Raw genomic sequence first — 21,759 nt, 5'->3', positions numbered from 1 at the left:
GGGTAGCGATTCTCAGCACCGCGCTCCCCGTTGTCGTTCCGGAGCCTTTAAAAAGGCTCTTTCTGCGGTAAAGGGGGGCGCTTCAGGTGCCCACCGAATCTCCTTGTTCACAGGCTCCGTTCCTGTGATTTTAGGGGTCCCCCGCTTGCCGTAGCGGGTCAGACCCGAACTCGCAGAGCCGTCCTCTCTCCGGAGCTCGGAGAGGGAGCAGCCATTAGCGCTGGCGCCGAACCGGAAGTCCTCAATAATGCTGAAAATCTAGAGCAGCTTTGGGGGAAATTCAGCCCAAGCTACCTTCACTTATAAACTCTCCCTTTAATATTTACTCTTCCTCTGATCCCCTAAAGTGACTGGTTGACCCGCTTGACCCTTCTTCCTCGGCACACAGTCATCAGTTGCCAGAGCACATTTGCTCCTTTCAGATCAAACAGCCGTTTCGTTCTCGTAATTAGCCCATTTGGGACTTCCATGTAGAGATGCGAGCAAGTGCTTCTGACAAGTGTGGGATCACGTTTTACATCACAATGCAATTCTGTCACATCACTGAGAATGAAATAAACAAACAGTGGTAAACTTCTGCAGGTAGGACACGGAACATAAATCTCTTCCTCAAAAACACCTGCACTCACAAAATTTTCTTAGCCAAGTCATACATTATTATTTTTAATACCATGGATTTCCTAATATGTCTGTCTTGCCAGTTTGCTGCCTTCTAAGCAGCCCAGTTTTACCACCATCACCTTACATTTCATAGTACATTGAGGCTGAGAGAATCATAACTTGCCTCTGGCCTTCAAGTGAGATTGTGTCTGTCGCAAAGGAAAAAATATATGCGATCATGTGTACACAATATTCATTAAGTAGCTGCCTTAAATCCGCTCTGATTCCAGGTGCATAGTAATCCATAATCCATCACGATGGCATTTTGAAAAATTTACATTTGTATGTAACCAAATTTATATATCACTTACTGGAACAAAAGACCTCTGTGCAGTTTACGATCGTTTACAATAGTCAGTAAAAATACCAGTTAAGAAATAAAAAAGCTACATAAACATTTATGAAACAGAAAATAAAAACAGTAATTTTAAAACACTTACACTTACTAAAAGCACATGTCAAAATTACATGCCTAGGTAGGCATCCAAAGTTTATAGCATGCACCAAAAATAATACAGGGAATTTCAACATGCAGGTGATTGTCATACTAAAGTATCAACTTCTTGTCAGTGCAGGAGGAACATCATGTGGCACTTACGAGTTAGTTTGAGGACATATGGGTTGAGGAGATCCTTCAGGTAAACAGGTCCCAACCAGTTGAAGGCTTTATACATAAATCATATTGAATTTGGCCCAGTGACAAATCGGAAGCCAGTCCCAATCTATGATAAGGGTGTTAAATATTGACAAACAGTGCTATTTTTCTAGAAAAAGAGGTGCTGGAACTCACCATGTACGCATCCCTTGTTCTCTTAGAATGGCAACGGCGCCCACCTGAGAGGTGCCGGAACTGAGTTCCGTGAGTTCCAGCTGAAGAAAAGCCATGTTGACGGGTTCTGTCAGAAATCGTGTTGCAGCACTCTGTACTAACTACTTTCCAGACCAAATACAAAGGATGCACACAGGGTGTATTGCAGTAATCCAATCCTGAAGTCATCAATGTCCGAACCATAGTCAAACAACCCCAACTCACACCTACCTAAGCCTGTGTGTGTACACACACCCCAATATATTTTTTAATAATTTTGCTCGCATTACTTACAATTAAGCAGCTTAACCTAAAGGAAACTGTGTACACCACCTTGAGTTGCTTGGAGGAAAGGTGGAATACAAGTGAAACAAATCTCTTTCCTAAGAAGTCAGAGGGTAAGGATGGGCTGCAGAGGGAAGGAAAAATTGAATATAGGGCAAGATATTTGCTGGCAACATTTGCTCACCAATGCTAATATTACTAATTGGCAGCATTTCTTATTCGGTGTGGATCTTTTAGTTGTGTTTTTATTTTTTTATTCTCAGAGCTGAGGCTACTGTATGGAGGGGAAATTCTGTTTGATAATTTTATGAATTTCCTATACATTCTTAATATAAATCAGGGCTTCCCAAAGTCTCCAGCTGTTTTGGACGGCAGCTCCCAACATTGCTGACCACTGGTGATAACAGTTCCCATAACTTGAAACATTCCACTTGACAGTTGACACCACACAACTTAGCTTTGTTGGTTAGAGCATGATGCTGAAAATGCCAAGGTTGCAGGTTCAAGCCCCATATGGGACAGCTTTATATTCCTGCAAGGGGTTGGACTAGATCAGGGTTTCCCAACCAGTTGTTTTTGGACTACATTCCCCATCATCCCTGACCAATGGTCCTGCTAGCTAGGGATGATGGGAGCTGTAGTCCAAAAACAGCTGGAGACCCATGGTTGGGAAACCCTGGTGCAAATGAACTTGATCGTGGAGGTTAAACAACTTTCCAGGGTTGTCAACTTTTGTATTCTTTTTGATGAGAATCCCTTGTGATACTAATCTGCTCCTGGAAATGTTAATTCCACTTTAGGACTCAAGGCGACCCTGTTCGCATCAGACATTCCCACTCCCCTCGAAGTTATCGCCAGTATCGACGGTCGCAGTGCTCTGACGGAGAGAGATCTGTTCTGTCAGAAGTTAAGTAGGTCAAGTATTTAATTTGCCAGTGGTTTAATGATAAATGCTACCTATCCCTACCCCCAACTTCAATTTAACAAAATTATTGTGCAGCAACTTGTTAAAATATTTTGTTCCCTGGCTGACTCCTCAGGAAAAAAAGTTGAGTGGGAGAGATCAGTGGTTTGCATCTTGGCCTGTTACTTAACTCCTCATTCTGCTTAGAATCTTCTATACCAGGTCTGTCTAACAGGTTGATTGCAATCTACTGGTTGATTGCGAGACGCCCAAGGTCGATCCAGGTTGATCTTGTGATCCTGAACGATTGACAAAAAAAGCTCAACGTTTGTAAATCCAATGGGTGGATCACTGCCATTTTTTAAAAAGTGGGAGTAGGTCGCAGTCTCTTGGGAGTTGGACATGCCTGTTCTACACCATTGCCAACAGGATGTTGGACCTTCCTGCATATCCAGAAGCACAATACACTTGTATCAGAAGTGCTATCCTGTTAGAGGAAAGGGCAGGGCAGTATATGAAAACACTTGGCCTCTTCCTACTCCTCCTTTATTGCTTAAAGAAAAAGAGGTCACTGCCTCACTTGTATCATAATATGGGAAGCAACCCTTGGAACACAGGACCGTAAATCAGCAGTTAAACCTTAATTAGAAACACTTAAGAACATTTCAAAGTTAGAATAATTGAATTCTATCCTATACTGGGGTGTCTAACGAAGATCGTTGTTCTTGTTTGGGTTCCAGTTGGGCTATAGGAGAAACAGTCAGCTATATATCCCCTTGAGTTGTATTTATTACTGAAAGAAAAGCACTGATAGGATGCCTGTTCATGTGCAGATAACTTTTTAACCCCAAAACTTTCCTTAACATGTAAGCGCCATACATCTTGCCATTTGTTTTCTTTTTCAGTTCAAAAACAGACCTTGTACCTCCATTACCTGTAACCCGTTCCTCAGATGCTCAGTGCCCCACCATTGCAGTATCTCACCAGGTTGGTAATTTGAGTATTTTAAGTTGCATATTTTGGGGGAGTGGCAGGACAAGGAGAGACTTATGCAGCTTCCAAATCTAATTCAGCTTAGGCCATGTGACCTAGGACCCAGGTCTTACAACTTGGACCTACATTCAGCTGCTGGCAGTAGCCAGTCCCATACAGTCCTGAATGGAGCTTAGAATAGGAGTAACATACACAAGTGAAAGTTACACTGGCTTCCTATAGTTAGAATTGTTGTGTGTGACTCTAGTGCTAAATACACCTGAAATGCTCTCAAGGGATGGTGGTGGTTCATTGGGACTGCAACACACAGAGGAAAGGAGTCAACCAGGCATAGGCAAACTCAGCCCTCCAGATGTTTTGGGACTACAATTCCCATCATCCCTGACCACCAGTCCTGTTAGCTAGGGATGTAGTAGTCCCAAAACATCTGGAGGGCCGAGTTTGCCTATGCCTGTCCTAGCCTAACTTCACTCCCTCATTCTTACAGTCATTTACCAACTCATCCATCCTGCCATCTGCCTCCATCCTAGTTGATTCTGTTAGGATGATATGCTGTTAACACTTACCAAACAGTATTCGGATGTTGCTGAAATCAAATGCCAAGCAATTCCAATGCCACCTCACCTCCACATTTAAATTAAATAGATTTAATTTAGGATCCCTCCGCAGACGCACTCTTAATCCCATGCATTGCAATGGTAATTTCAATTTAGTCATTAGCTAGTTTGTTGAAGTTTGAAAGCTTTCGGAAAATCAGTGTTTATATTGGGAGTTTAGTCGTACCTCGGCTCCCGAACGTTGGTCATTTTGATCGTTGGGAGTCGATCAAAAACCGGAAATGAGTGTTCCAGTTTTCAAATGTTCTTTCGGAAGCCGAATGTCCGACAGGGCTTCCACGGCTTCTGATTGGCTGCAGGAGCTTCCTGCAGCTAATCAGAAGCCGTGCTTTGGAAGTTGAACATTTCGGAAGTCGAACGGACTTCTGGAACGGATTCTGTTCAACTTCCGAGGTACGACTGTAGTACCGTATTTTCCCGTGTATAAGACACTCCCCCTTGTATGAGAAACCCCTATTTTTTTTTAACCCAAAATTAAGAAATCGAGGCAGAGCCAGAGTCCGGGCCGCCCATGTCAGAGCCTGAACCCAAACCCAGGCTCCCGCACCAGAGTCAGACCCACAACCGGAGCCCCTGTGCATTCACCATCCATGTATAAGTTGTCCCCCAATTTTTGACTAAATTTTAAAAGCAAAAAGCATTGTCTTATATATGGAAAAATGCAGTAATTCCTTTTGCAGAACTGTAACCAGAACACAGAACGTGACTTAATTCTCATCGGTTGTGCATTGAACTTTTAGTAATGCATTTTCTTTCTCTTCAGAGGCGAAATGGATCTAAGGACAGTCTAATAGAAGAAAAGGCACAGGCACCCATCAACAACCTGGATGGAAAGCACAGTGCAAAGACAATAAAAATTGTACAAGCTTCACGGCTTAAGACAGAGACTTGATTCTTCTAGCAAAGGACTGAGAGAGGATGCTGCTCCTTGGCATTTTCAAATGGTACAGAAGTCCAACTATACTTAAACTGCACAGATGGGATTTTTGACCTAAATTAAAGCAAAGATTTAAACTATGAAATATTTCTTGGGGATGAGGCAAATTGCTCTGAAGGACAACACCAATAAGATCAGAGGATTGAACAAAACAGCTGTTGGCTTACTGGAAGATCTATGAAAGTAAAGGCTTTAGATAATAATTACTCCAGTTCCAAAAACCAGTTACAGCCAATTGTTAACCATGGACAATGCCCTGGGTGACTTGATCCAAAAAATGGAAGTATCAGCAAAGATACAAAAGCAATGTACTTGCCAAATGTGCAATAGTAAATGTTTTCTGAATTTAAGAGTAAGGACTGTAATTCATATGCCTATACTTGCCTAGCAATCTCATTCTTATTCACAGCAATGTTGATTATTTCATCAGAACTTTATACAGTGAATTCTACAACCTGCTTGGTTACACAAAAGCAGACTTTCTTGTATGCAGCTTTCCAATTTTTAATGTTTTAAAATTAGGTCCTTAAGATTCATGCTATTGTTGCCGATGTTTTTAGGATCTTTTACTGTGGTTCTAGAGCAGGTTTCCCTAACCTGGTACCCTTCCAATGAGTACAAATCTCATCATAAGAATGAAGTAAAAAATATTTGCAGGGCATCTGGTTGGGGAAGTTCATAGAGCTATGAATGAGGCATCAAATTATAGTTTAGAACAGAGATAAATGTTCAGCTGTAAAAGGTGTAGCTATAGTATTTTGAAATGAGTTGCCACCACCTTTGACTTAAGGTGCTATGATATAATGAAATATTCTTAAGCAACCAATGTTTAGGAGCAGGGAGGGGCATATGGCCCTCCAGATGTTGTTTCCTAGTGTACAAGGCCTAGAAACAGATGAAAAGAATGGCAAGGAGGGAGGCATTACAATAGCACCAACTCTGGATAGCAAAAGAGTACAGGTTTCATTTCTCCATCCTTCCACTCCAAGGAAACAAGCAAACTGGATGATTGAATAACAAGGGATGAAGATCAAACCCTTCATTTTCTATTCCTGCTAGCTCATTGTTGCTGTCCACTTGGTTTTACAATTGTGAGATCCTCCCATTTTTAATTTCCTGCAAACAGCAGAACATCTTAATTGCAGGGGAGAACTTTGGATTGCCAACAAAAACTGGTTTGGTTTTGCTTTTCTTCTAGTAACTTTTACGGTGGCAGCTTTTTTGTGTGTATCACACTGTTTATGGATGAGAAAGACGCATCTAGCAACCATGGTGTTTTGAAATTGATTTATTTTTAAATTGAACATACACAGGTGCTGTGTACAGATGTTTCTTTATACCTATACATGAAATTACCTCTGATACAGAAGTTGAGCAGAATAAGCCACATCATGTTAAACTACTGATACTTCAGTGGCAGGTGTTAATTTTCAATCCCAATCTGCATCCATGTTTTAACTTTAAAACCCCTGTGTGCAAAGCTTACTGGAACAATAGTTTGGAAACTATATACCATCAACAAGAGTCTGTCTGTGGTCTGGTGGTGAGTGGTTGCAATGGAGCAAGGCATGTTCGCCCTATTTACTTTCAAGGTGTAATTATCACAATCCAACAGGTAATATTTACACATTACTTTCCCTCTCCTTCTTAATACAGGCTTCTGCTAGCATGTTGTAGCTGATGCTGTAGATACATATTCCTGCAAAAGAAAAAAACAATCCACTATTAATTTACCGGCAACCAAACAGAAAATGTGCCACAAGAAATGAATTTGGGTTACCCTAATTTTTGAAGTAGTTATTAACTGGTGGCCATCTTATTTTTAAGTTTTGTTTTTTAGTTTGATGTCAAACTAATTTCTTGATGTTGGAAACCTGTATTTACATACTATGTGCTGTGTCAATTCAGTTATGTGAAAAGGGTGGCAAATTCATTTTTAGAGAATTTAAGTGGCCATCTTGCATTTGGTCCACTAACTGTGAGTGACCATATTTTTGTGAAGGTTGCCCCAGCCAAATTTATTTTGGCATTTTTTCTAATGTAGAAACTCATCAAACCTTTGTCACTGTGAACTATTAATTATCTAACATAGCTTCACCACCTGATGCTTGTTTCACCAAACGCACCAAGAGCAGAGCATTAATCCACTTGTCAAATTGCCTGCCATGCTGCAGTGGATCCAGGAGCAGCCCTAGCAGCAAGGTCAATCACCAGGTCCATAGCTATCAATGACCTCTTACTGGGGAAACAGAGCCAGATGGGCGGGGTATAAACAATAAATTATTATAAATTATTATTATTACTCATTGGCCTGGGCAGACCACTTTCTCCCATCAAGCAGAAGTGTAGAAGTATCTGCAGCAGCTAATATGTTTTGGGGCACACATGGTTCTATGCAGTTAAAATAGCTACACCTCACATGGATGATCAGTAATGGTGAGACAGTTGTCGTCATGGGGCCAAAATCATCTGTTCTCATGGCACTTCTCATGTCCAGGAGGTGTGTCCTGCTCCTCACCATGGTGATTTGAAGCCTTGCTTTCAGGAGATGGGAAAAATAAGGAGAGTGTATGAACAGCGAAGAACAAGACCCTGGCAAAACAGGAGCAGAATGAAGTGGGTGTAGACGTAAAGGTACACATGCGTATTTTGCTGATGTAATGGACAAGCCACTGTGCCTTAACCCTGCCTACCTACCCTATTTCCAATAAGCTATTTCACTTGTTTCACTTGGAATACAACCCAGCAAAGCCGCCACCTTTACCTACCTGAAAGCAAATGAAGCATACCTCAAGTAAAGTGCCTGTACCTTGCTCCCACTCCTCACATTTGTGTTTCTCTTCATATCCTGCCCAAGCATGTTTTCTTCCTCTTTCAACTTAAGACTGGGCATGTTTAATCAGAAGAAAATCCCACTGAATTCAGTGGGGCATAGTCCATAACTGTGCTGTACCTTAATTTTCTCTTTTTGCTCACACACTGTCAATTTCTTTTTCTGCTGGATTCCGTGCATTTCCAGGTCCGTAGGCGTCCACTGGGGCTTATTAAATTCAGCCTTGTTTTGCACCCTCACCTTCCTCACTCATTTTCACCTCCACATCATCATCAATGAGTGACCAACGGGAACCACTCCATACACGTTTCCGTTGTGCAAGAGAACACACTTGAGACTGCGCTTAGAGCTATCAAGAAATCAGTGCCATTCCGTTGAATTGTATGATGTAATGCCTAATTGGCAGAGAAGGCCTGGAATATCATGACAGTAAACAAAGTGCTTGTCTTTTGAAAAGAAGCCCACAAAATGCTGGTCCCTCTTTCAGAAATATGTCACTTTTGCCAAGTGGTGCAGTAGATGTTTTTCTTGCAGCCTGGATGCTAATAACTCAGCTGCCTTCTTGGAGAGGCCCAAATCACGCACTAAGTCATTCAGTTCCCGTTGGCCAAACTGCTGTGGGGCTGATTGCTGCTCAGATGAGTCGTCTTCGGATTCTACAGCCATTTCTTCATGCACCTTCCCAAAATCCTCATGATCTTCCCCACCATGTTCACTTGCTTCATCTTCAGAAGAGACAAACCCCTTAAAAACTGGAATTTGGAGTTCCTCAGAGTGTGGGATAGGTCTAATTGCTGGAGGAATACTGGGATAGGCGACAGCATATCGGTTTTTCTTGCCGATACGCTTCATATTGACCAGACAAAAATAGCAATCACTTGTGTGATCCTTGGGTTCTCACCAAACCATAGGAACCCCAAAAGTCATATTCCTCCATTTTCCTTTTGTCCAGTCTCTAAGCATTTCCTCACAATTGTGACAGACAATATGCGGAGCCCATTTCTTGTCTTGGTCGCCCAGGGGAATTTCAAAATAGCTTTTATAGGCACGCCTCACAAACGCTGTTATATTGCGTCTTTGATGAGGAAATACGTAGCAGCCACATACATAACAAAAGGCATCAGGGTTGTTTACACATTTTGAAGAAGCCATGGTCCGATCTGAAAAATACAAATATTTAGGTTACAAAACTATAAAAATAAAGAAAAATTAATTTGGTTAGGGTACATCAATGTGTCATTGTCCACTTATTCCCAGTGCAAATATGACATATCGGCAAAAGTCAGAAATTGAAAGATAACTATAGCATGTACACAAAAATCGATTTCAGATTTGAAATCAGCATTGAAAGAACATATAAAAACAGTTGAAAAATCTCATGCAACAGAAAAATACACCACTGTGCACCATTGTTCCCCAGTGATTCAGTTTGCCAGGCACAGAAGCTTTTTAAAGAAAGAGGATTTTTAGCTGAACCAGATACCAGAGGTGGAAAAAAGCTTCCATCTGAAACTGTAAGCAAGGTTCTAAACTTTTATTACAGTGAAGAGAAGTCTAGAATAAAGTCAGGAATGAAAGATGTGGTCAGAATTGGAAAAGTGTATCATAGAAAGCGGCTAATACTGGGCAACCTCCAAGAATTGTATGCAGGCTTCAAGATGAGGTACAAGGCTACCACTGGACTTCTGATTCTTGTACTTTGCATCCTGTAGTAGTACATTATAAAAGTTAGGGCAGTTCATAAAAAAAATTAACGCCTGCTCCAAAGGTCTTATCTTACTACAATAGGGATTATAGAGCTATATATAAAATTTCATGCATATCAGTTAATATCTTGACACTCCTCCACTGAATTGAAATTTCAGCCTTCGCAACATAGGAAAATGTCCAAATAAACAGCTATTTTCGTCACTTTATGACCAATTCAGTTTTATTTTGCAGGAATTGCATTTTTTTAAAGAGAACAATAAAAGATGCAGAATACAAATTGATACACAAAATCCAGTACTTAAAAAACCTTTTAATGATGATAGTATTGACATTTAAATCAAAATGTGACTCATACGATCCTACAATAATTATTATTTCTACCTTTAAGCAACTGGATACATGGGTATTGAATACCAACTTTTATTATTACATAATTTAATACTAATAATGACATGTTAAGTTACATTTACATGACTTCAAGAACAAATAAAAATAAAGATGTGAATTTTGGGACAAAATCCTTTGATTACTGTTTTGGGTATTTGCCCTAGTTCTCCACTGATGTCTTTATAGTAGCATCGCGAGGCTTCATACCAACTACATTCTGGCTTGCTTTTGTCACCTCCTTGACAGCTCTCTCCACCATTTGTGTGTGACACTTAAATTTAGGCACAAGAGGTTCCGCTACTATGTACAGCCAAGAGTTCGGTATTTGACATGTTCCTAATTAAAGGAGGTTCCAATGTGTCTGTTTCACTCCATTTAATCATGAACTACCACTTAGTTGCTTTAAAATCCAGTGTAGGCACCCTAAAGAGACGTACAGGAGCTACATCTTGGTCTATAGCTCTGGCTGCAATGATAGTTTCCACAGCATCAGCACTATCCGCTTTATGGGAAGAGGCTAGTTCAGCTAACAGAATGTTTTCTGGATGGGCATAAAAGCATTCTGTTGAATACACCACTGTGCAATTTTCTTAGCAGTTTGATCTTCCATTAACAGAGACCTTTGCATTAAGAAAAACAGATTCTGAGGACCATTAACTGCAAGCTCCTGATACTTCACAGTAAACCACATAGGTGGACACACATTCATAATATATAAAATTAATGTTTAAAACCTTTGACAGTTCCAATGTACAAGCATATAGCCTGCAGTTGTAAGCTACCTTCTGTGACTACAAGGTCCTATCTTCAAGTGCTCTAAACATCAACATTATCAGCAGCAACTTTAAACCACTGAATTCTACAGGCACAACTGAAGCAAGAAGAATGAGAACTGATAAAGAACCCTTCCTCACTTTCAACTTGAGGAGCCTCCCCATACTTGCAAGTATGATTATTTGTGGTACTTTGGAATGCTATCGGAAAATAATCAAGACGATTGAGATGCTTTTGTAAAATTTATTCACCCAAATGGACCTTCGCCTTCATTCTGCTGGCCTAGCCGTGACAATTCTTGTGTAAAACCATTTCCTCACACGCTTGGTATTGTACAACCCGCAAAGACAATAACTGGCAGAAGATACTTCTTTCCCAACAAGTGTATGGTGTTGATGGAAGAAAAAAATGAAAATCTTGCAGCTGATACTGAGGCTACAGCAAAGAAACTGAGGATCATTGAACTTGTAAGGTAATAAACTGTGATAATAGCATAAGTTTTTAGGCATTTATAAAATATTGAGTGTTGGTGTATTTTTCTCTGAAATCTCATCATTTTATTGAGCTCTGTGTAAAATGTCAGAGACCTGATCAATGGTTATGGAGAGAGAAAAATGTGCACAAGGGTATCTTGTGCTGAAGGTCTCAAGAGGGACAGACAACAGATTTAACGAAACTTTGAAGTGCTATAAAATTAAAACAATTTGAGATAGAGGAAAAAATTAAGGGGGTTTCTTCCAACCACAGGGGAAGGGTGTACACCAAATTTCATCAACATCCGAGACGGAGGGTGACATGCCCTCATTGAAATGACATAGAATGACCCAACGCAAATGGTGTGTTTTAGCTGAAATACAGAGAAGGTACATAACCAACTCGTGGTAGTATGACAGCTAAAGTTAATATATGCCTTTTCTGACACCACATTCACTAGGGAAAGTAATGAATGGGCAACACAAAGGCAAAATTACATGCTGCAAAATGTGGATCAGTGTCAAAGTGTTGTGGACTAAATGTGTGCCTAGGCCAGGGTGAACATAGCCAATGATCACACTGAGGTGGAAAGTCAAAGCATTTACTCAGCCATGGCAGAAGGCACAGAAAAGGCAAACACCCAAAGAATTTGTGCAACTCTGAAGTGCACAGTAAATACGATGTATAGCAACCATATAAGTATTATGTGAAAAACACATGAACATTATTACTATTGGGGTCATCCCATGCCAAATCACCTACTGTATTTTAATACTCAGTTGTGCTCTCACAACTCAGATTAATCTTAAAAAATTAATTTGAGGTTATCTCACAGGTATCTACACATTTTTTTTTGGAAGAAAATCTGAGTTTTGAGAGAACATGGCACTAGGTGATTAGGTGTAGAATGACCCTCAAGAGGGCCTCTCAGACCGCTAAAGAAGTGTATAAAGATATAATAACACAATGTACTCATACCTATATTCTGAAGTGAAATGTTTCGTCAAAACTGTGTGGGTTTTGCCTATATCTGAAAAATAAAAAAGAAACAATGATTCAATGAACCAGCCATTTTTGTATGACTGCAAATCATTTCGCTTTAAAAGTAGCCCACACAGACCCTCAGTTACAGAGAGAAACTACATAATGCAATCTTGTAAGAGGGAACATGCATGTTGCACATTTAGCACAGGTCACATTAATCCCAGGAAGTTTCACTTGCAAAAGTGGTTGTGGAGTTCATCCTTAGCAATAGCCCCTTTTCAGGGTCCGTCCCAAACAGTGGAATGTACTTCTGAGCAAACTAGCAAATTACACTGTCACCTATCCACGTGGTTGCAAGGAAGAGTGAAAATTCTAGAGAAGTGCATATACACCAGTTTTTCCCCACAGGTTCCTTGAATCAGAGAAAGCTTTGTCTGTGCTAGTATACAGTGTGGCTTAGTAAACATATGGAATATGCCAGGGATAACAACCCAGTAATTTTTAAGTTTGTAAAGAGGCTGATTTAACCAAGCACTGTCATGAAATTAGTCTTTGGAGCAAACTACACACTATGTCTGCACCAATTTACTTTAAAAAAAACAACAACATTCAGGTAATTGTTAATTGTGTCATGTCCAGTTTGGCCCTTTGCTCTTTGTGAAAATAGGGACTGCAGTCAAGCTGAAGCGTTAAGTCTTCATACAGACAGGAGCTTTTAAGTTTGTAAAAAACTTAAGATGAACACAAAGAAGAAAGCTACACATAAGACTTTCAAGGAGCCACAGGCAGACAAAGCTAGAGATGTCCCACATACAGCAAGCCTGCTAGGAACAATTCCTAGCATAGGAAAAAGCTGCAAGGGGGGGATTTGCTTTATGCCTTCTCTGACACCACATTCATTAGCAACCAAAACGAACGGGTAACACTGAAGGCAAGATAATAATAATAATGATAATAATGATAATAATAATAATAATAATAATAATGATAATAATAATAATAATTTTTATTTATATCCCGCCCTCCCCAGCTGAAGCCGGGCTCAGGGCGGCTAACAACAATCAAATAATCAAACAGTCAAATAGTCACACAATCTAAAAATATTTCATTATAAAAATTAATTAAATCAAATTGATGGCAACCAATTAAGCAAAATTCTGTGCAGGTTGCCAGAGGAGGGAGTCAGGCTGCGCCCTGACCAAAGGCCTGGTGGAACAACTCTCTTGCAGGCCCTGCGGAAAGATGTCAGGTCCCGCAGGGCCCTAGTCTCTTGTGACAGAGCATTCCACCAGATTGGAGCCACAGCCGAGAAGGCCCTGGCTCTAGTTGAGGCCAGCCTAACCTCTCTGAGGCCTAGGACCTTGAGGATGTTATTATTTGCAGACCGTAGGTTTCTGTGGGGCATACCAGGAGAGGCGGTCCCGTAGGTACGAGGGTCCTAGGCCGTATAGGGCTTTAAAGGTTAAAACCAGCACCTTGAACCTGATCCTGTACTCCATCGGGAGCCAGTGCAGCTGGTATAGTACCGGATGAATGTGATCTCGCAGCGAAGACCCCATAAGGAGTCTCGCCGCGGCATTCTGCACCCGCTGGAGTTTCTGGGTCAGTCTCAAGGGTGACACAAAGCAAGCAAAACTAAGCAAGCAAGGAAAGATCTGCACTTGCATGCCTATACAGTGGTACCTTGGGTTAAGAACGTAATTCGTTCTGGAGGTCCGTTCTTAACCTGAAGTACAACTTTAGCTAATGGGGCCTCCTGCTGCCGTGGTGTGATTTCTGTTCTCATCCTGAAGCAAAGTTCTTAACCCGAGGTACTATTTGTGGGTTAACCGAGTCTGTAACCTGAAGCGTCTGTAACCCGAGGTGCCACTGTACACACAGCTTACCTACATTACAGAGCTGGAGACATTTCCTGCAGTTCAGCATACTGAATTTTTATATGCCTGTCTGTAAGAAAAAGATCCTCCACTTTTCTTTCCTCTATGGCTTCTTTCTCACAAAATCTTATTTACCTCTATCCTTTTCTCTCTAGAAAGCAACGCGAGAAGAGCTGCTGTGCACGTGTTTGCGCTCACAGCGAACTTGCCACACGTGCAAAATATCCCCGCTTCCTATCTAAAAGTGATGCCGCCCCCCCCCCCCGCTAGCCTGTACCGTCAAGCCCAACCAACACCGCCTCCTAAGGCTCGACAGGGCGCGAATCCGAGGCGGCCACGCTACGCCGTCATTACAGTGGTACCTCAGGTTACATACGCTTCAGGTTACAGACCCAGAAATAGTGCTTCAGGTTAAGAACTTTGCTTCAGGATGAGAACAGAAATCGTGCTCCGGCGGCGCGGCGGCAGCAGCAGGAGGCCCCATTAGCTAAAGTGGTGCTTCAGGTTAAGAGCAGTTTCAGGTTAAGTACGGACCTCCGGAACAAATTAAGTACTTAACCTGAGGTATCACTGTACTTGCCTTTGTGCCCCCACTAACACCACGCGCTAAGCAACAGCAGCTAAAAGGCCCAGCAGCCTCCGCGCGCCCATTCGCACGAGGACGAGCTCCCTCAGGGGCCGGTAAGGCCTCCTACATGCCCGTCTTGCTCAGTTCCCCAGCGGCAAGCAAAGAAAAAAGAGCGCGTAGGGCCTTTACTTTCAACCGCCGGACTTATTTTTTTCGGGGGGGGGGGAAGGTGTTCATACCTCGGGGCCCTGAGGAAGCTTAAAGCGGCGCGCGCGGAGCTTTCGCCGACAGAGGCTGCGGCCTTCGAAGGAAGCGCTTTCTTCCTCAGGGCGCTACGGTTCGTTTAAAAGGGCTGCCGGGAACTGCCTCTCCGCGAGGAGATAAAAGCTCAGAGCCCGGGGTTCTTTCGCGAGAGAGACGAAATGGCAGAGGCTGTGGGAATCCGGCTCACTTCGATCCCCCCCTCAGCGAAACCTCCATGTCTGCCTCACCCGCCCGCGCTCCTCCTCTGTTTCCCACCTCCCTTGCCAACTGCCGCACATATGAGACCCCCTCTTTCTCTCCCCCCCCCCCGGCCTTACTCACTTGGTTAGCTCCAGTCCCCTCAGCTCTTCCCGCGCTTTTCAAACACCCCGCTTGGTGTTTGCCCTCAGCGGCTCTCTCAACCGCCACCTCCCTCGCTCGCGCCGAGAGCGGGAAAAAGAGACGCCCTTCCCCTTCCGGCCGCTTCTTACAGCCTCCGATTCGGGCCAAACCATTGCTGCTAGAGCGGGGGAAGGAGAGAGAGAAGACCGCGCCATTCATTGATTTCTGCAGGAAACCATCGTAGCCCAGACAGGTTTCAAAGGTCTGGCTTATACCCAACGCGGTCTCGGGTCACTCGCTCCCCCTCTTGTCGAAACATGAGGAGGATGTGGAGTGTACCAACTGTGCTTCTCCCCCCCTTCCCGCTGTTCTCATTCAAACGGATGCGGGACCCTAGAGATAACAGTACAGAGTAAAGCACATCTCGTTCCGCGCTCGTTTCTTCTCTTTTGATTTGGGATCTGCATTTTGCAGCAGGAGAGGGGCAGAATTGCACGTGGAGGTACTGCACAGCATCTTGTTTGGCGCAGCAGTTAATGGCCAGGTTCCGTCATTTTCTGAAGGAAGTCCAAATAAGAATATGTGTGTTATAATTTGTGTGGTATGTCTTTAAAATTTTGTAGGCTAAAAACTAATAAAAAATATTATTTTAAAAAAAGGTTCTGCTGATGTGCATGCTCTATTTTATTTTACAGTGGTACCTCGGGTTACATACGCTTCAGGTTACAGACTCCGCTAACCCAGAAATAGTACCTCAGGTTAAGAACTTTGCTTCAGGATGAGAACAGAAATCGTGCTCCGGCGGCGCGGCAGCAGCAGGAGGCCTCATTAACTAAAGTGGTGCTTCAGGTTAAGAACAGTTTCAGGTTAAGTACGGATCTCTGGAACGAATTAAGTACTTAACCTGAGGTACCACTGTATATTCTTCTCAAAGGCACAAATACTTCTCTGATCAACTCCCTTTTTAGAGAGACTGGAGCTCAGTTTCATATCATCACTCAGAAGCTGAATGCTCTTTAGACAGCAAGGATAACATTCACATTCGTTGTTATTTTAAAGCCATTTACTATGAAGCACAGAATATGCTATTTTTTCTTAGAAGGCAGTATAATCCTATTGTGTATGTTGGCATAATGGTCAGAATCTATATTGTCATCTGTATCTGAAAGAGTCACAAACATTTCCGCTGTCCACAGTAACTCTATGCGTCTTCTGTTTTACTCCTTTCGACTGCCATTTGGGTTTCGGAGATGGCTCCCTTGGATTTATTGCTTTCACCTGTTGCCAGAGTTATTTTATACCTGTGCCAGGGACAAATAATGCATGGCTGTCCATTGATGTCCTAAACACACAAGGGAAGGAGGGAAGAACAGATGGGCAGGGAATAAATATTATTATTATTATTATTATTACACTGAACAACCCCCACACAAAATCCTCCATACCACTATAATAGGAGTACTAGGTTCCTGTTTTTTTAAAGCATATAAATGTAACAAATAAAACAAATAAATATCTGAAATTTCACAAAACGTGGAAATCTCAAGAGTGCAAACTTCTGGAAAGTCTCCCTTAAAGTTCATTGGAAAATAATTTTAGTACTGGTTCACTCTTAAGGACACCCCCCTTCTGAGATTGCGTGGCAAGTCCCCCCCTCCAGTGGAAATAAAGACACATGACACAATTATTTAAGGTTAATGGGCTAAATATGGCCACCACCTTATTGGTTACAGGTAATGAGCGGTCTTGGTTTAGGCATTGGTCCTAACAGACTATCCGGCTTCAGCCTGTCCACTTGAAGTCCTTTTTGTTTGTTTGTGGTGTAATATGCTATCACAGGAACATTGGAAGCTGCCATACTGAATCTTATATCATACTGAATCCTTGTCTGCACAAGGAAGATCAAACTATATGTGAATGTTAAAAAAAAAGGGTCTTTGCACCTAACATTTTTAGAGCAAATAGCATCAGCTGATGGGGCTTATAATTATGAGAATCTCAAGATGGCATGGAAGAGGAAATTTTACCTTCTCATCCTCTGTTGTGGTGCTGAGGAAAATCCCTCACACACTCTGTAGTGATGTTAGGAAATCTTAGCAAGGAAACTTTGGTTCAAGCCAAGGAAGGTCTTTGTGGGAGAACCAAAGACTAGAGAATTATGGGGAATGTGTATCTGTTTCTTTAAACCGTAGACTTCTTGACTCTGAAAGTGTGAATACCGTATTTTTCGTTCTATAGGATGCACTTTTTCCCCTCAAAAAATGAAGGGGAAATATGTGCGTGTCCTATGGAGCGAATGCAGGCTTTCGCTGAAGCCTGGAGATTGAGAGGGGTCGGTGCGCACCGCTGGGCTCCCAAGGCTTGCGGATAGCAGCCTGCAGCTCGAAACCCGGGGAGCACAGCGCTGCACACCCCGGGCTTCGGGCATCTATCCGCAAGCCTTGGGAGCCCGGTGGGAGTTCCTGCCGGGCTCCGAAGGCTTGCGGAAAGCAGCCTGAAGCCCGGGGGGCGCAGAGCCAACTCCCGCAGCCCAATGAGCCAAGCCAGCGGTGAACAGCGGGGCGTTTGGAGTTAGGAGCACGGCAGGCGTGGGCAATAGCAGGCGCATGGGCAGCCAAGCGGGGGGGGAGGTGGCAGGAGAATAGGCACCTCCGACCACCGGAGCGGTCGCTGAGGGGGCGCTGGGCAAGAAGCGAGAAGCGCATCAGCTTCGTTCCAAAGGCGCGCGCGCACCTCTCTCTCTCTCTCTCTTGTGTGTGTAGGCTACCTGTGAAAGCGGCTCTCTTTCTTTCCTTCAGGTCGAGTGACGCTAACCCAGTTGGGCTGTCAATCTGATATGGAGTTGGCCAACCAGAGAGAGACCTGGATTAAATTAACGTGGGCCGAGGGAAAATGCTGCGTGATTGGCTATTGACTGGGAGGGTGAAGGGTGAGTGGCTTATCCCACCCATTTGGGCAGGCGTACAGACGTAAATGATGTTCGTTCTGTACTTATGTAGGTTTATGATGTTTACCACAGAATTCAGTGGTGTCTACTCCCCACTGTGTACATAAGATTATAGCCTTAGAATTGCAATCTGAAACTCAGTCCTATAGGGATCATTTTTTTAAAATAATAAAGGCTCAACTATATAGAGATCAGGCACCAGGAGTCATCTTTCTGTTCTCTGTACTCCCAGATTTGTTGAGAAACCACCAGGTGTCTCCATAAGTCTAAAAATCTTTTGGATCAAGCAAAGAAAAACATTGTCAAGTATTTTTGTTTAATAATCATTTTTATTGAAAGTTTTCAACATAAAATACAAAAAAGCACAACTAATCTAAGAGATAAAGATGGGGAAGAAGCAAAGAGAGAGAGAGAGATGAAAAAGAGAGAAAGGAAAAAAAGAAAAGGGGGAAAAAGAGGATAATAATACTAAGCTCTTTATCACAGTTATTCCACACACAGAAGAGTGAAACCTCCCAGCTCTCACCTGGGAGCTTCCCTTTCTCCTCTCAGCCTCCCATCCTGATGGATCCACTCTATCCTGCCTGTCATGCATCTTCGGTCCATCACCTTCAGGATCACAACTTAATGCCAAAAATTGCAATCTTCTCTGAATGATTCCAAATATGTGCCAAAGGGGTGTGCTGGTTTTGTGCCATTTTGTGTCGCAAACCTCGCTTTCTGTGCCATCCCCACAAACTGAGTACCGTATTTTTCGCTCCATGAGACACACCCGACCATTAGACGCACCTAGTTTTTAGAGGAGGAAAACAAGAAAAAAAATATTCCGAACAAAACAGTGGGTGTATGATTTTTGTGGTTCATGCTGTGGCCACAGACATGATATGTGATTTGACGGTGAGTTTGGGGTAGCCCAATGCAAAAATCCAGAGAATCCATGTGGATCCATACTTTGTAACCACAAGTTCATTGCGGCCGCATGAAACAGTGGATGTGTGGGTTTTTTTTGGTGTAGCCAAACTGGTGCTCATGCCAGTGTGTTCACACCACGTCAACCTCACCTCCTTCCTCCTCCACCTTCTGTGATGTCAGCGTTGGGAGACTGTATATTATGTCAAAGCAACAATTTACACTTAGTTGGATAAATGACACTTGCATATACCCAATCAAGTTGCACATTGTGATTGCAAATTTCCAGTCTTTCACACTTAAAATAAAATCCCTTGATGAAACAACATTCACTATTATTCATCAATAGCCACAGGCATGCAGGAAAGAACCCAGCTTAGCATTCTGATCTCCAACTGTACCCATAGAAATGCCAGGTAAAATCAAAGCAAAAGCAAACTATGGTTTCATATCCTGGCTTGTTGCAATCCTGTTAACCATAGTTTTATGATTTGGATGTAAAGGAAAACTATGGTTAATTGAGGACTTTCTGGGTTAAGCACAATACACCAGAATGGGAACAAGCAGTGCAAAAATGAACAATGCAGGCGCAAAGCTCACGCATCATTTGGTTTATTAATACCCAAAATAGGCTTATTTATAGCCTGCTTCAGGTATCCGGTATGAGAGTTAAGAAAATCTGCAAGGTGGGAGATGTGGGAACAAGCATGCTGGCTAAGCTCCTCCCTCATCATTCTCATTGGCTGCCTTGAGTTGGAGGATGATGGTCTGAAACCAGAAGCCTCCAATAGTCATGAAAGTTCCACTGTGTGTTTTAGAATCCTGGAAAATCAAGGTTCTCAAATCTGTGGAGAGCGTCTATAAGTACAGGAGGGCCCCCATTTCAGACAGTCCCTCTCCAAATTATGGAAAGTGACGGAAACATTGAGCAGAGCTGGGGGGCCCTCACACATTTACTTAATGTAGGGTTTGCATATCAGAGGAGGGCTTAAACTGCATTAATTTCCTTGACGACAGAAAGGCTAAATATAAATGTAATAGATACACTTGAAACAACATTGTACAGTCGTACTTCAGCTCCTGAACGCCTTGATAGTCGAACATTCCGGCTCCTGAATGATCGAAAACTGGAAGTGAGTGTTCTGGTTTTCGAACATTCTTTCGGAAGCCAAACATCCAACATTGCTTCTGCAGCTTCTGATTGGCTGCAGGAGCTTCCTGCAGCCAATCAGAAGCTGCGCTTTGGAAGTCGAACGTTTTGGAAGTTGAACAAACTTCCGGAACAGATTCCGTTTGACTTCCAAGGTATGAGTGTATTACAAGTGTTCTAGAAAATGCAGTTATATTTTCAGAAGCATTATAAACTTTGTTCTTTGTAATTTACATATCGCTATCGAAATAGTGCACACTCTGCATCTCAGTTTTGCTTTAATCCATTACACTGTGGGAAGAGCTATCAACACCTTTCTATAGCGTGTCTTGCTGTTACCTTCATTTGAAGCATCTTTGGACACCACATGGCATCTCAATCAAGTTCTTAGGTTCCTGTTGCCTTGCCCATCTGTTGTTTTGGCATCTACTGTATCATGTTTTCTCCAGGTGGATGGGTAGCTCAGTGTCAATAGGTTTCTGCTCAAAATAAAAAATAAAGAGGCATATGGCATTCCTGGGATAGAGGAAGAGCTCTTTGAGGAAAGGGAGAGCACTGCCAGCCTTAATAAGGACCTGTTACAGGAACTGACATATCAGTTTGCAAGTGGGAAGAAGCCTGGTGCTTTAACCGATGGGATTACTGCAAACAGTCAAGGTGATACATTTTAAGAACCAATGAGCAGGTGGGGTGCATGATGTCCAGGAATCAACGTGCCAATTTATCTCACTAGGAAGTCCTTTTTCTAGCTGATGCCTGCATAAAAAGTTGAGGTCAGTTTTCTTTTTTGTGTGGAAAACTACCACAGCTTCTGTATTGTTTTCCAGTACTCATAAATTTCCCAGATGAAAGGGACATTCATTATGATAATGATTTCTGCAGCAATAACCAAAATGAAGAAAGTATAACCCTTAATTCAAGTAACAAAAAAGCCTAGGGATAGTTATGATAGCTGAAAAGGTTCTTCCTAGTTGATTCTCACCATTCATATCTGGAGAAATCATTTTGGTCACCTAATATAACATCACTTCCAGCTCACATGGTTATTACAAATGGTGCCACTTTTTGGATTTCCCCAGAATGGTTAAATAGGGATTAAGTGAGGAACAAAACAGGCTGTCATTTTGATGGCAATAACTTAATGTGGATGCCACCCCAAAGTTTACATGCTCAGGGAGCACCAATCTATAATCAAGTAACCTGCTGGAGGCCCCCTCAGCAAAAGTGAAGGGGATGTTTCTTCTTGTGCCAGGCACTAACAGTTTAGTTAGTTTAGTTTAGTTTAGTTCCAGCTGTACAGCCCATTGTTCTCTTTACTTGGTGCACCAAATATATACAGTCCATACAAAGTTGTTAT

At 42.5% G+C, this 21,759-nt stretch overlaps 1 protein-coding gene and 2 long non-coding RNA genes across 6 annotated transcripts in view; 1 reads left to right on the top strand and 2 right to left on the bottom strand.

The window, feature by feature from the left end:
• The window catches only part of EPB41L4A (erythrocyte membrane protein band 4.1 like 4A), a 111,376-nt gene extending 105,822 nt beyond the window's left edge, over positions 1-5,554 (top strand). For 2 of the 3 annotated variants that reach the window (XM_082191577.1, XM_082191578.1), the window contains exons 21-23: positions 2,554-2,664; positions 3,563-3,644; positions 5,031-5,554. In XM_082191577.1, the coding sequence (XP_082047703.1) occupies positions 2,554-2,664; positions 3,563-3,644; positions 5,031-5,159 (322 nt within the window). In that variant the 3' untranslated portion in view covers positions 5,160-5,554. Of the gene's footprint in view, positions 1-2,553; positions 2,893-2,941; positions 3,645-5,030 lie in introns of all 3 variants that reach the window. The other variant, XR_014211984.1, reaches the window with a different exon arrangement.
• Positions 1-21,759, bottom strand: part of LOC309514509 — a 266,727-nt gene that overhangs the window by 153,135 nt on the left and 91,833 nt on the right. The gene's annotated exons all lie outside the window — the stretch shown is intronic.
• LOC309514490 lies at positions 6,478-15,568 on the bottom strand. 2 transcript variants are annotated; one of them, XR_014211988.1, is made up of 4 exons: positions 15,397-15,568; positions 12,361-12,412; positions 7,994-9,197; positions 6,478-6,903 (listed from the first exon to the last, which is right to left on the bottom strand). It is a non-coding gene; the product is annotated as an uncharacterized lncRNA (long non-coding RNA). The 2 variants fall into 2 exon arrangements; XR_014211989.1 differs by lacking the exon at positions 15,397-15,568 and adding an exon at positions 15,051-15,321.

Source organism: Podarcis vaucheri (genome assembly GCF_965113315.1).
Source record: "Podarcis vaucheri genome assembly, chromosome: 11".
Lineage (NCBI taxonomy): Eukaryota > Metazoa > Chordata > Lepidosauria > Squamata > Lacertidae > Podarcis > Podarcis vaucheri.
This window is presented reverse-complemented; position numbering and strand designations above follow the sequence as displayed.